Source organism: Myotis davidii, unplaced genomic scaffold, assembly GCF_000327345.1.
Source record: "Myotis davidii unplaced genomic scaffold, ASM32734v1 scaffold223, whole genome shotgun sequence".
NCBI classification, from domain to species: domain Eukaryota; kingdom Metazoa; phylum Chordata; class Mammalia; order Chiroptera; family Vespertilionidae; genus Myotis; species Myotis davidii.
Window position 1 is genome coordinate 3,447,418 of NW_006294609.1, and position 13,875 is coordinate 3,461,292.

Sequence of the window (13,875 nt, forward strand, 5' to 3'; positions counted from 1 at the left end):
CCCGGATCCCCCGGAAACGCGGCGCCCCACCGGAAGTGACGTGCCCCACTGTCTAGCAACCGTTGCCAAGGAGCTCGTCTCTAGGAACCCGCTAGAGCCCGGGGACGTCTTGGGGTGGGGGACAGTGGTTTCCTGAAGATTTGAGGTAACCTCGCCGACCCGTGTTCGGAAACTTCCCCGAACCCCGAGATAGGAGAAAAGTGCCTCCCATCCCCTTCCCAGTGCGGCAAGCGGAGGGGTTGCAGCGGTGACCGGGTCCCAGGCCGTTCCCCGGCGGAATGAGTCGTCGGGAAGCCCCGAGGTGCCCGGGTGTGACGTGGGGTCCGGTCCCCTTTCCCGAGCCCTGGGGTCGGGGGGACACTATTTTGCGGACTCCTGCGAGTTGCTGTCCAGAGCGCGTGGTTTCTGTCCCGCTCTGTGCCAGATAAGCGCTCGTCCTGGTTTTAATTCTTGCCCACCCCCCCTCGGGTTTTTATGTTCTTTTGAGAGTAGGCGCTCGTGAATTAGTGTGGCATCTTTCCTCTGGAAGAGGGAGAGTAATTGCTTTTGCTAATTTTAGAGCGCCGAGCCCACGGGGCATAGACAGCCTACCTGCGCAGCACGTCTCTGTCCTTAGCGCGTGACCCTCAGAAAGCTGGTGGGCCAGCGGGGAGCCCAACTAGTTTCTTTTCTTCTGGTAACGTCTTACAAGGGTTTTGTATTTTTGAAAGGGGGGGGGAATATATATATATATTCTATAAATAATATATATAATTTCTAAATTATTGAAAAGTAAGTATATACAGGTGTTCCCCCCCAAAAAGGTATACACACTTTGAAATTCTTTTTTTAGTTCATTTTTAAAAATTGCTAGTTAAAAAAATTACCTGCCTGCAAAATTCTACTACTTCTTCCCATAGTGATGTCTGCATGCAGGCGACACAAGAAACCTTGGTAATGCTGTTTCAGCACTTAAATAATCAGATACTCAGTTTTTACTCATTCAGTCTAGTGGAAGTAGTCACTGTTTTAGATGTAGAGGGTGTTCGAGGATGGAATGACAGATACGTCCTCATGGAATTTACGTTTTAGCAGAGAAGAGAAAATGTATTACATGAGTAACTACATGTGGTTAGGCAGGCCCTGTGGAAGGCAGGCCCTGTTATTCCGTTGCAGAACCTGGTGTGTAGCATAAGAACGATTTCCTGGAGGAACTTACGTTGAAGGGTAGGGTTAGGAAACCGTTAGGATTTGCACCTCTGGAGAGGGGGGAAAGGGAGAACAGTCCTTCTAGGTGGAGAAAACAGCATTAACTGAAGGCAGAGGTGGATCAACTAGGAAGCAGTGACCATTTCCATCTGCTGAGGTTTGAAGGGTGAAGAGTAACAATTTGGCAATACAGTTGGGGAAAGCTCATTTTGAGCTAGATTTTAAAGTGTCTCAAAAGCCAAGAAGTTTGGACTTTATCTTATGGGCAATGAGAAGCCTGTAGGTGATTTGGAATGGGAGGCGGAGACTGGTACCTTATTGGAGGCAAAGGAAATGAGGTCCTGAAATACTCAAGGGTGGCAGAGTCAAAGCCTATAGGGCCAAACATAACGTTAGTGGGTGAAGATCGCTTGGTGGAGGAAACCAAAACAAATCCAAGAAAGCATACCCAGGCTAAAGCTTGCAGCCTCTACTCAGCTCGAGTTGGTTGTGGTCATGCAAAAATGTGGGCCCAGGGTTGCCTGATCTGATTTTCAAGAGAGACTGGAAATCTGGATATTAATGCAGCAATATCTCCTAATTTTTAAACCTGGGCTGCTAATTTTTTAATGTATTTTTATTGATTTCAGAGAGGAAGGGGGAGAGAGAGAGAGAGAGAGAGAGAAACATACATCAATGATCAATGATGAGAGAGAATCATCGATTGGCTCCTTCCTGCATGCCCCACACTGGGCATTAAGCCCACAACCCAGGCATATGCCTTGACCGGGAATCTAACTGTGACCTCCTGGTTCATAAGTCTACGCTCAATAACTGAGCCATGCCAGCTGGGCTGTTTTAAAAATTAGAAATATGTCTGCCGTCTATAACAAGTCTTTACCCCTGGGTAGATGTTGTGGAGCAGAACAGAAGAGATGTTAACGTAGGTGGGATTGATTCATTTGTCCCTGTTAATGCAGATGACTGCTGTCACACAAGATGCATATACAAAAACACTTGGCGTTACAAATTAACAGTGTATATTGAAGCTTTCATAATGAAGTTGTCCCACTCTTATTTATTTCAATAAAATAACTTTTCCATGTAGAATTATAGTTTCTATGCTTGCTTCCTATGATCTTAATACTGGTTTCCCCCCAGAACTTTTGTTATCAGTATTGAGGAATTTTTTTTCTCTATTTTTACTCTTTAGTTTAAATTATAAGACCTTGATTATGAGTGATCAAATCAAATTCATTGTGGACAATCTCAATAAAGAGCCTTTTAAGAAGAGCTATAATTTAATCACGTTTGATTCCCTGGAGCCAATGCAACTATTACAAGTTCTCAATGATGTCCTGGCTGAGATTGACCCAAAGGTAAGAGTGTTGTCTTTCTCTGTGATGAAAAGGGTGGCAGGAAAGCCAGTTTCTGCCTCTCAATATCTGTCTTGGGCCAATTATTTGCATTCTCTGGACTTTATTTTCATGAGGCCTTATTTTACAGGCCTTATATGTGTAAAGTAATAGGAAATGATCTTAAAGTTTTTTCTATTAGCTCAAAAATTATCAACTTGTACCTTATTTAGAAAATATTTCCCCACTTCCAAATATAAATGTATTTAGTACAGGAATAACAATGCTTTTACAAAAGGTTTTATTGTATTGCAAGTTAGCTCATGTCTCTGCACTGGAGAGTTTTTACCTTGACATTCTTAATGGAATCCTGATCTGACTTGTATACACCCTCACTTGGAATCTGGGGACCTCCATACTTTATCCATTTTATTAAGAGAACATTGTGCCTGTTATGCTCTAGTAGATTGTAAGTGAGTTTAAATGTTGTTCTTTGTTAGATTTACAACAATAACATTTTTTAAAAATTTCTTTAATTGTTAGCAAGTTGTTGATATCAGAGAGGAGATGCCAGAGCAAACAGCCAAACGGATGTTAAGCCTCCTTGGTATCCTTAAATACAAACCTCCAGGAAATGCCACAGACATGTAAGAATCTGATTGCATGTTGCCTTCTTTTTTTCTCTTTAATTTGGAGAAGTTTTATTTATTTTTAAAAATTTATTTAATAGTATAATGTGTTGCTTTCCTTAAACTATGCTTTAATAGCCAAACCTTCATAGGCTATTGTCAGTATTCCTAGGCACTACCTGGTTTCCCTAAGTCTATGGCCTCGGATCATCACTGAGTTTCAAAATAATCTTGAGCTTTTTAAAAAATATATATTTTTATTGATTTCAGAAAGGAAGGGAGAGGAAGAGAGAGAAACATCAATGATGAGAACGAATTATTGATTGGCTCCCTCCTGCACGCCCCCCCAGAATCCAGGCATGTGCCCTTGACCGCAACCGAACCCGGGACCCTCAAGTCTACAGGCTGACACTTTATACACTGAGCCAAACCAGCTAGCTCAATAATCTTGAACTTTTAATGTTATTTTGTCATGCAGAAGTTGTAAGTGGGTCAGTTCTTTCTCCTAATCAAAAAGGCCAGGCAAATGCACTATTCCATTTTATCATCTAGCTGCCATCCTAGATGAAAATCATAACTTAAGCTGCGTAGTCAATGAAGTGAAGTATTAAGGCTGACTGTACTAGGTAATGGTTCCAACACAACCTTTCCACGTATTCCAGTGATATATTAAAGGCCTACTTTTACTTTTATTGTTAATGTGCACACAGACTATAGAATAGCATTGCTTTTATCCTTTTTAAATTGTCATGGAAAGCAATCTGGACACTGTAAATCAGATTTTGAGTAAATGTTATCTCTTTTCAAGGTTCACTTATAAGCCCACATGTGTGTGCATGCATTTTGTTTTTTGTTTGTTTGTTTTTTATAGGAGTACCTTTCGTCAGGGTCTGGTGATTGGAAGTAAACCTGTAATTTACCCTGTGCTCCACTGGCTTCTTCAGAGGACTAATGAGCTGAAGAAAAGAGCATATTTAGCTCGTTTCTTAATAAAACTGGAGGTACCAAGTGAGTTTCTTCAGGATGAAACTGTGTCTGATACCAATAAACAGGTATTCAATTCATAATAGTATTTTAAAACTGTCTGTAATGGATTTCAAGAACATGTTCAAATACATGTTAATGTCTCTCTAGTTTATTTGCTGTCTCTGTATTTTCAGGTGGCACCAAAAGGGAAAACAGTTATCAGCTAACATTCAACTGCAACCATGTATTAAAATATTGACATTTGCACACAAATACCAATTCAGTGATAGGTGCATGTGGATAGAAAAAAGCACACCCTGAAGTTAATGATTTTAGCATAATTTATTACTTAAGCATTGTGGGTAGGTTGGATCCTGGGCTTGGGACTGCAGGGCACTTTTCTGATCAGTAAGGTGACAATATAATTTGTCATCCAAATCAGAGAGAAAAGGACTATCAAATTATTATACCAGGACCGAGGTATAAATTGACACTCTCCCAGGAAAACTGGGATATGTGAGCCCCAGCAAAGACTGTGTATAGGCAAAGATGCTAGGCTTGCAACCTCAGAGGACTTTTTAGTCAGGCTGAAAGTAAACAGAGGGCCAGGAATTTGGAATTTCAGTGCATTTTCCTTACCAGAGTTTTGAGGTAATACTGGGTTTTGGCCTTAAGATATTAAGTCAGCGATTTTCAACCAGTGTGCCACAAGAATTTTTATAACATGCAATACCTGACTATTTAGTCAAGGGCAATGACCTCTTTTCCCTTAGACTGTCAAATAAAAACATGACAATAGCCAACACAGTAATAGCCACCCCGTGTGAAGGAATCAAAATTATACCTATTTTTTTGTCAGATCAGCAAAAACTATGTCTTTTGGTGTGTTGTAGAATTTTAGTCATTAGTTTATATGTGCTTTGAGATGAAAAAGGTTGAAAATCAGTGATTTAAGTAATCACTATAAGTTTATAGATAACCTGATTAAGAAAAGCCTACTGGGTCTAGTCATTAGTTTATCATTTTTTAACTTGTTCTTTTAGTATGAAGAGTTGATGGAAGCCTTTAAAACTTTGCATAAAGAATGTGAGCAGCTTAAGACATCTGGATTTTCCACAGCAGAGATAAGAAGGGTAAAGAAAAGAAAATCTATTTTTTATTTGAATAATGTTAGATTTAGTATTTTTGTTTTTAGTTAATTCAGTATGAGTCTTAAAACTATATCGAAACTGGTGATAGCAAAAGGCAGATTTTCTTTTGTAAGGCCTTGCTAGTTCTTTGCTGAATAAATTAATGAGGCCAGGGTAAATGATTTTAAAAGGTTACATTTTGAGTCTCTATCTAATATACATATATATGTATATATCTATATCTACTGATATAGATATCTGATATAGAAAATAACAAAAGATAAAAATTGTCTAATTGTATATCCTTTCAGGCCGCGTGTGTGTGTGTGTGTGTGTGTGTATGTGTGTGTGAGAGATCACACGATCCATAATTATTTGTATCTTGCTTTTTTAAAAAAATGTGTATTTTATTTATTTTTTATTGATTGCAGAGAGGAAGGGAGAGGGATGAGAGAGAAAAACATCAACAATGAGAGAATCATTGATCGGCTGCCTCCTGCACACTCCCTACTGGAGATCAAGCCCGCAACCCCGGCATGTGCCCTGACCGAACTGAACCCTAAACCCTTCAGTCCACAGGCTCTATCCATTGAGCCAAACCAGCTAGGGTGGTATCTTGCTTTTTATAATTTTATTTTATTTTTTAAGTATATTTTTATTGATTTCAGAGAGGAAGGGAGAGGGAGAGAGAGAGAGAGAAACATCAATGATGAGAGAGACACATCGATTGGTTGCCTCCAGTACATGCCCTTGAGCAGAATCAAACCCAGGACCCTCCAGTCTGCAGGCCAATGCTCTATCCACTGAGCCAAATTAGCTAGGTGTATTTTGCTTTTTAAATCATTTTATCATTAGTATATTCCCATTGTTATCTTTCTACAATATGATTTTAATGATTAAATAATATTCTATAGTATAAATAATTTAAGCATTTTTGCATATCTATGATTGTTTCCCTAGGATAAATTTCTGTTTTAGTTGCTTTTCTAGATGAACACCAAGCTGCCAAATAAATTATTGGGGATGGAGGGAATAGAAATGTCCTTCATCCCAAGGAGGTTCTTTGTTCCTTAATGCTCTGGTTATTATGATAGATACATAATCATATAAAGCCCTTTGCTGAATTCTACAAAGAATACCTTTTCTGATAATGTCTTCTTGACTGCTTTTTAGGATATCAGTGCAATGGAGGAAGAAAAGGATCAGCTCATTAAGAGAGTTGAACGTTTGAAGAAAAGGGTAAGGCAAGAATTAGCACTGTAAGACTTTGGCCCCAAGTGTTAAGCACTTGCAAAGACTTAGGAATGCAAATAAAGATTAAGCAGGGCATGGATTCAATCTGAGGAGGGACTCAAATAACCCTGACTGAAAGGGAATCTCCCTAGGCACTAGCCCAAAATCTTCAAGGACCTGGAATCTAGAGCTTGACTGTCATCTCCAGGGAGTACTGTTTACCAAAAGGAAATGATGAGTGGGTGTCAGAGTCACGTGACATGCCTTAACCTGACAGTAACATGAACTACTTATTCCCTTAATGTAGGTGGAGACAGTTCAGAATCATCAACGGATGCTTAAAATAGCAAGACAACTTCGAGTTGAAAAAGAGAGGGAAGAATTTCTTGCACAACAGAAACAGGAACAAAAGAATCAGGTATCCATATGAAAATTTATATTCTCATGATGAAAGAAATAGTTCTTTATGACAATTCAAATGTAAAGAAAGAAGAATTTTAGAAGTTCATGTTTCCCTTTATGAGCATGATAGAATATTCTAAGAGTATTTTGTGGTGCCAACAGAATCAAGGACCTTTGGGACTCTATACTCAGTATATATCTGTACACTCCCTTTTGGCCTATGCTGAGCTCATGTTGTTACAACACTACCAAATATTCATTGTTTCATGAATGAAACTGTTGATGAAACTTGTAGACTCTCTCAAGGGGTGTTGAGATTCTGGGGCTATGATAACATCCTTTCTATTGCACTGGTCACAGTATCCTCTACATTTTACTTCAGCGGTAAATAAGCAAATCATGAAAAGGCTCCAAAACACCCACCATCCACATTTTTGGACTTTGCCTTAACGAAAAAATAATTTGGCCAGGAAAATATCACTTTTATTTTGTTAAAAGTCGTTCTTAAAACTGAGTAGACTTATACATTAAAAGTATAGTTCAGATCAGCTCCATTTCCTTCTAAGTGGGCAGTTGAGGGGTTTGGGTTCCTCAGAACTTGTTTGGCATCACAGTTGTTCTATTGCAGCAGCAACTACACTGCCTGACCCTGAGGTTACTTGGCATCAAATTTTGATTCTGAGACATCATATGTGAGAATGCTTGCAGTCCTTAAAGTTAAGAAAACCATGTTATAACAAGGAAAGCCTGGTAACTGTATTCTTTAGCAAGTATTTTTCTTTGACCACCAAATTCAGCAAATACTTTTTTTTTTTTTTTAAATTTCTGAAAGCTCTTTTTTTTTTTTTAAGTTTTACATGAAAGGGTATTGCCGGAACCATTTATATTTGGGATTTAACATAGCAATTTTCTTGGTTCTTATTATTTGTTCCTTTATATCACAGGAATTATGTGGAACTTGCATTTTTCATTGTTTGTATGAGTGGTAGGTTTCAATAGACTAAGCAAGTAATATATCTAATTCTATTTTAAAGCTATTTCATGCAGTGCAGAGACTGCAAAGAGTACAAAACCAGCTGAAAAGTATGCGCCATGCGGCAGCAGATGCAAAGCCTGAAAGTAAGTGGAAATTATTAGATGACGTAGTCGATCACAGAATATTAGTTTAAATCAGTAGTCTCCCTACTGATTAGCAATTAACTAATAGAACTATCATCAAGTGATATCTCAGCATTCAGAGTGTCATTTTCTATCTAAGGAAGGGGAATCCTGATACAGGCATCTTCAAGTTTTCACCTGGGGTTTAATTCCTGTTCAGTCAGTGTTTTGTCAGAGGGTAAAGGTATTGAAAACCATTGTGGAGGGAGGCTCTCTAATCTGTGAGTATATGAAGTACTTAGGATGGATGTTTTGAAAAAGATGGATGGAAGAAATGTGAATCATTGCTCTAAAGCCAGGGCTATAAAGACAAAGGATAACACTGAGTGTTTTCCCTATTTGGAGCAATTATGCTAATGACATGGGTCTCTAATTTTAGATTAGATGAGCCCCTTGCTGGCTGGACTCATCTTAATTTTTGATGGTAAAGATGTGAAGGAATCTACATCAAATCCAAAGAACATATGCTGCCTGGCCAACGTGGCTCAGTGGTTGAGTGTTGACCTAGGAACCAGCAGGTCCTGGTTCGATTTCTAGTCAGGGCATATGCCCAGGTTGTGGCTCGATCCCCAGTGTGGGGCGGACAAGAGGCAACCAATCAATGATTCTTTCTCATCATTGATGTTTCTATCTCTCTCTCCCTCTCACTTCCTCTCTGAAATCAATAAAAATATCTTTAAAATATAATAATATCAATAAGCAATTTGTATAGGCCTACTCTTGTTAAGACATTATTAGAGCTTATCATTAATAGTGAATTTTTGAAAATGAAGGCAATGTATATAAGAATTGAAAGATTTGGTATGCAGAAAAATAATTGGCTGATCAATACAGTTTAATACAATTTCAGATGTTAGCCTAGACATGTGTTTCTGTAATATCTGTTATCCTTAATTTTATTAGGTTAAATATTTCTTGCTGTTATGTTTTAATTCTGGCAACTAAACAGAATATCCAAAGATATTTACAGTATTAGTAATATTTCATTTTTTAAATTTGAGTTGATAGTTTTTATTTTGCTTTGGCTTTCTAGTCTAAATAGAAATCATTTGGGCCAGGAAATACATAATTGTTTATTTAATAACTAGAGGCCCGGTGCACGAAATTCGTGCACTGGGGGGGGGGCAGTTCCCTCAGCCCAGCCTGCACCCTCTCGCAGTCAGAGAGCCCTTGGGGGATGTCCGACTGCCAGCTTAGGCCCGCTCCCTGTGTGGCTTCTGGCTGAGCAGTGCTCCCCCTGTGGGAGAGCACTGACCACCAGGGGGCAGCTCCTGGGTTGAGCGTCTGCCCCCTAGTGGTCAGTGCGCATCATAGCGACCAATCATTCTGCCATTTGGTCAGTTTGCATATTAGCCTTTTATTATATAGGATAAAATGGACACAGTTCTGTTTAGGGCATGTCTTGTGGTGTTGGTTTAAAATATTGATGTAATATGTTAGTACATGCTGCTAAATTGTTAAGTAGTAATAAAAATAATAGGCTCAAACCAACAGTCCATTAATTCAATATTTCTTGATCATCTACTGAATGTCAGGTACTGTGCTAAATGTTAGGAATAGAAAGCAGAAATCCTATATAATAAAAGCCTAATATGCTAAGTGTCTGGTCGTCAGTTGTTCGTTCAACCAACCAAAGCGTAATATGCTAATGGTATGCTAAGGCCGCTCTACCACTTGCTAAGATGTGCACCAGGAGGTAGACAGTCGGCTGGTCGATCAGTCACTATGATGTGCACTGACCACCAGGGGCAGATGCTCTAACTGGTAGGTTAGCTTGCTGCTGGGGTCTGGCCAATTGGGACTGAGCAAGATGGGCTGGACACGCCCTGGAGCCCTCCTACAGTCCCTCCCCAGCTGGCCAACCTCCTGCGACCCTGACCGTGCACCTGTGGGTTCCCTCAGCCTGGCCTGCACCCTCTCGTAATCCAGGACCCCTCGGGAGATGTCGGAGAGCCGGTTTTAGCCTGATCCCGCAGGATAGGCCGAGGGACCCCACTGGTGCACAAATTTGTTCACCGGGCCTCTAGTATTTCTATAAAGTGCTCACAGTGTAATGGAGGAATGACCAGCAGTGTGCAATACGATGAATTTGCTGATGAAGCTCAGCATAGGGTTCGATGAGAACAAACAAAGAGGCAGAGCACCACACACTAACACAGAGACAAATGGCTTCCTGGACGCGGCCACTGAGTTAAGTTAAAGCTGGAAAGGTGAAGGAGTGGAAGACATTCCATTCCAAGGTGCAGTGACATAAAGAGAGTGGGCTGAGCAAATAATGATGGATGAAGATAGATGAAGGGTAAGCCTCTCCTGACTGTTCGAAAAGAGGACAGGAGAGGGAGTGTGCGAATGAGTGAGATAGCACTGTGCCTAGATTGCAGGAGGGTAGTAGTAAAGTGGTGCTTACGTGCTGAAAGAAAGAGTCAGACAAATTGAAGATTTAGGAGGAAATGGTGAAAATTGATAACAGCCTTCCCTGCATTTCCCAATTGTACCCCCATGCCCTGCATTGCATTGAATCTTCTATAACAATACCACAGTGTGTTAATGGTTGGCATATCTAATTCTGACTCAGCTAAACTCCAGGCGAGTCACCAAGTCATAATCGGTCTTTCTATTTCCAGGCCCTTGCACACTAGATTACACATACAGGCACTCAGTAAAGTCTGTTAAGGAGTTGGGAGGTGAGAGTAAAGACCTTGACTTTGGATAGGAAAACAGTGATCTTTTCCACACAGAGGAGGGGAATCAAATAAGAAAAAAATGGTTCAAATATAAAAATAAGGTATTACATATGTAATATATGTTTTTTTTGTGGGTGGGGAGGGAGTAGGGAATAAGAAATTAAAGAGTTCTTGCTCTGCTGACATCTTTTTGGGAAACAGTTTAAGGGTTGTATTTAGCAGTTTAGGAAAAGAGTAGATTAAGCAAATGTTAATTACTAGTAATCCAGGTGTTTAGTTGAATAAGGTCCATCTAAATTCTTCACTAACAAAAAAGATATATAAAAAGTTTCTATTCACTTAAATAACATACACATTATTTTTAAATATGTATTCATTTCAGAGAGGATGGGAGAGGTAGAAAGAAATAGAAGCATCAATGATCTGAGAGAATCATTGATTGGCTGCCTCCTGCAAGCCCCAGACTGGGGATTGAGCCTGCAACAGGGGCATGTGCCCTGACTGGGAATCCAACCATGAGCTCCTGGTTCATAGGTCGATGCTCAACCACTAAGCCACATTGGCTGGGCCAAGCGAATTATTTTTAGTGTACCAATGTAATTTGTATTTTTTAAACTATACTTTATTGATTTTTTACAGAGAGGAAGGGAGAGGGATAGAGAGTTAGAAACATCGGTGAGAGAGAAACATCGATCAGCTGCCTCCTGCACATCTCCTACCGGGGATGTGCCCGCAACCCAGGTACATGCCCTTGACCGGAATCGAACCCGCGACCCTTCAGTCCGCAGGCCGACGCTCTATCCACTGAGCCAAACCGGTTAGGGCTAATTTGTATTTTTTCAGAGTAACAACCGTATTATAAAACATTCTATATTTTTATACTCTACACATTTGTGAGATTTATTACATAAAAAAACCTACTCATTCAATGATAGTAGGATCACTAAGATGTTTTCAGAGGGTTTTTAATTAAAAAGTTTACTGAGATCTTAGAGGCCAGGATTTCAAAAGATAATTTCTAAAAAACTGCATAGGAACATATGACTACTTTTCAAAGTCTACATTAAAATTTTTAAGAGAAGAACTTAAAATGTGATAGAAATTCTGTTTTTTATGTTTTTTAAAGCAGCTTTATTGAGTAAAATGGACAAATAATAAACTGTACCTATTTAAAGTGTACAATCGATGCGTTTTGAAACCGTCAAAATAACAAGTATATCCATCGTCCCAAACATCTCCTTGTGCCTCTTCGTAATGTCTCACACCTCCCTTTTCTGCCTCTACCTGTCCCCAGGCAACCATTGATCTGCTTGCCATCATTAACATATTAGTTTGTGTTCTCTAGAATTAGAAACTTTTTAAAAATAAGGTATATAAAAATTAAGAATTTTAAATCTTTTAAAACATTTCAGACTTTGATTCCTTACATCTCTGGTTACATATGGTATATTTAAAAACTTGGGAGAAATTAGTCATCTGAAGATGGAGAAACTAGTCATCTAATAGTCAGAGAAGCCAGGAAGTAGATTTAATCTGAAACCACATCATTATCGTGTGATTCATTAAACACTTTCTCTTCTCTCTCTTTCCCCAGCCCCTAAAAAGGCGGGGGGCGGGGGGGGATATTGTAGGGATGAATGGAAAACTCGTGAATTTGTCTTTAATAAATTTTTACATGTTAATATATGGTTAGCACAACAGAGCTAAAAATACTTTTAAGGTTTTAGGCCAGGTTTATTATGTAATCTACGTACGTAGATTACTTAAACCGGAAATCCAATGTTTTAAAAACTTAAGCCAGAATTTGTAAACGTGTAATGGAAAGATCTGAAATAAACTTTTAAAAGCTCTCTAGGCTGGGAATTTATAACAAAACCATTATTCACTGAAAATCTGTGTGTGTATGTTTGGGCACTCTGTCAAAATAAGAAAACTATTAAATCTTAAAAATATAACTTGCCATTTAACTATAAACTTTACAAAATCAAAACTCCCAAACATGGAAAACTGAAAAAATGTATGAATGTAGATAATTTCTTTTTTGGATTTGAATGTGTGCTTTGAAGCTGACAAATTATAATGTATTACCACTTATGAGGTAATAGAATAGAACTATAAATTGTCTCAGAAGTGTTGCAAAAGAAAAAGAGTAAATGACCACATACAGAAGAAAGTAGCTGGATTTCATTTGTTTTGTCATTTGGTTCTTGGATTTCTTACTTAAATGCAAATGTGACCCAACAAAATATCTGGCCTTTTCTTTTCTTTCTTTTTTCTTTCCTTTTCCTTTTCCTTTTCAATCACAATTTACATTCAGTACCATTCTGCACCAGCTTCAGATTACAGCAAAGTGGCCAGAAAACCAACCACTCTACAGAGTGGTCCCCCTGCTGCCCCAAACACCCACTTTGGCCTCATACACAGTTATCTCAATATTACTGACTTTATTTCCCACGCTATATCAGGCTTGTTTTGCAAATATTATTTTTGCATTAATTTAAGGAGTATAAAATAATTAGGTGGTAATTTGTTTTTTAATTGATTTTTAAAGAGAGAGGAAAGGAGAGAAACATTGATTTGTTGTTCCACTTATTTTTTCCCCCATTGACTTCTCCCCAGCCATCACCACCACCCAGGACGTGCCCTCACTCCCTTTAGTGTCTGTGTCCATTAGTTATGCTTATATGCATGCATACAAGTCCTTTGGTTGATCTCTTACGCCCCCCCCACTCCCTGCCCCTCCCCTGCCTTCCCTCTGAAGTTTGACGGTCTGTTCAATGCTTGTTTGTTTCTGGATCTATTTTTTGTTCACAGTTTATGTTCTGGTAGGTTCTCGTATGTGCACTGACTAGGGATTGAACCCATAAGCTTGGCATATTGGGATAATGCTCTAACCAACTGAGCTACTAGCCAGGGCTTCTTAGGTGGTAATTTGGAAAGATCATAATATTACTTTTTCTGTAATTATTTAAACATTTCTTCCTTGTAAATTGTTTTTTTATTATTCTAACTAGAGGCCCGATGCACGAAGATTTGTGCAAGAATGGGCCTTCCTTCCCCTGCTTGCCGGCACCGCCTTCGCTCTGGCTGGAGCCGCCTTTATGCCTTCCCATGCTGACCAGAGGCCCGGAGCGGCTGGGACAGGGCGGGG

General features: G+C 39.3%; 1 protein-coding gene across 4 annotated transcripts in view; it reads left to right on the forward strand.

Annotated features, from left to right (window-relative positions):
- The window catches only part of IFT81 (intraflagellar transport 81), a 127,019-nt gene that overhangs the window by 74,040 nt on the left and 39,104 nt on the right, over positions 1–13,875 (forward strand). For 3 of the 4 annotated variants that reach the window (XR_001514778.1, XM_015567344.1, XM_006768904.2), the window contains 7 exons: positions 2,381–2,546; positions 3,066–3,169; positions 4,023–4,203; positions 5,161–5,250; positions 6,421–6,486; positions 6,788–6,898; positions 7,917–8,001. Coding sequence is in view for 3 of the 4 variants with exons in the window: in XM_015567344.1 (XP_015422830.1) it covers positions 2,381–2,546; positions 3,066–3,169; positions 4,023–4,203; positions 5,161–5,250; positions 6,421–6,486; positions 6,788–6,898; positions 7,917–8,001 (803 nt within the window). In the remaining variant the exon portion in view is untranslated. Of the gene's footprint in view, positions 1–58; positions 146–2,380; positions 2,547–3,065; positions 3,170–4,022; positions 4,204–5,160; positions 5,251–6,420; positions 6,487–6,787; positions 6,899–7,916; positions 8,002–13,875 lie in introns of those variants that run through there. The other variant, XM_006768905.2, reaches the window with a different exon arrangement.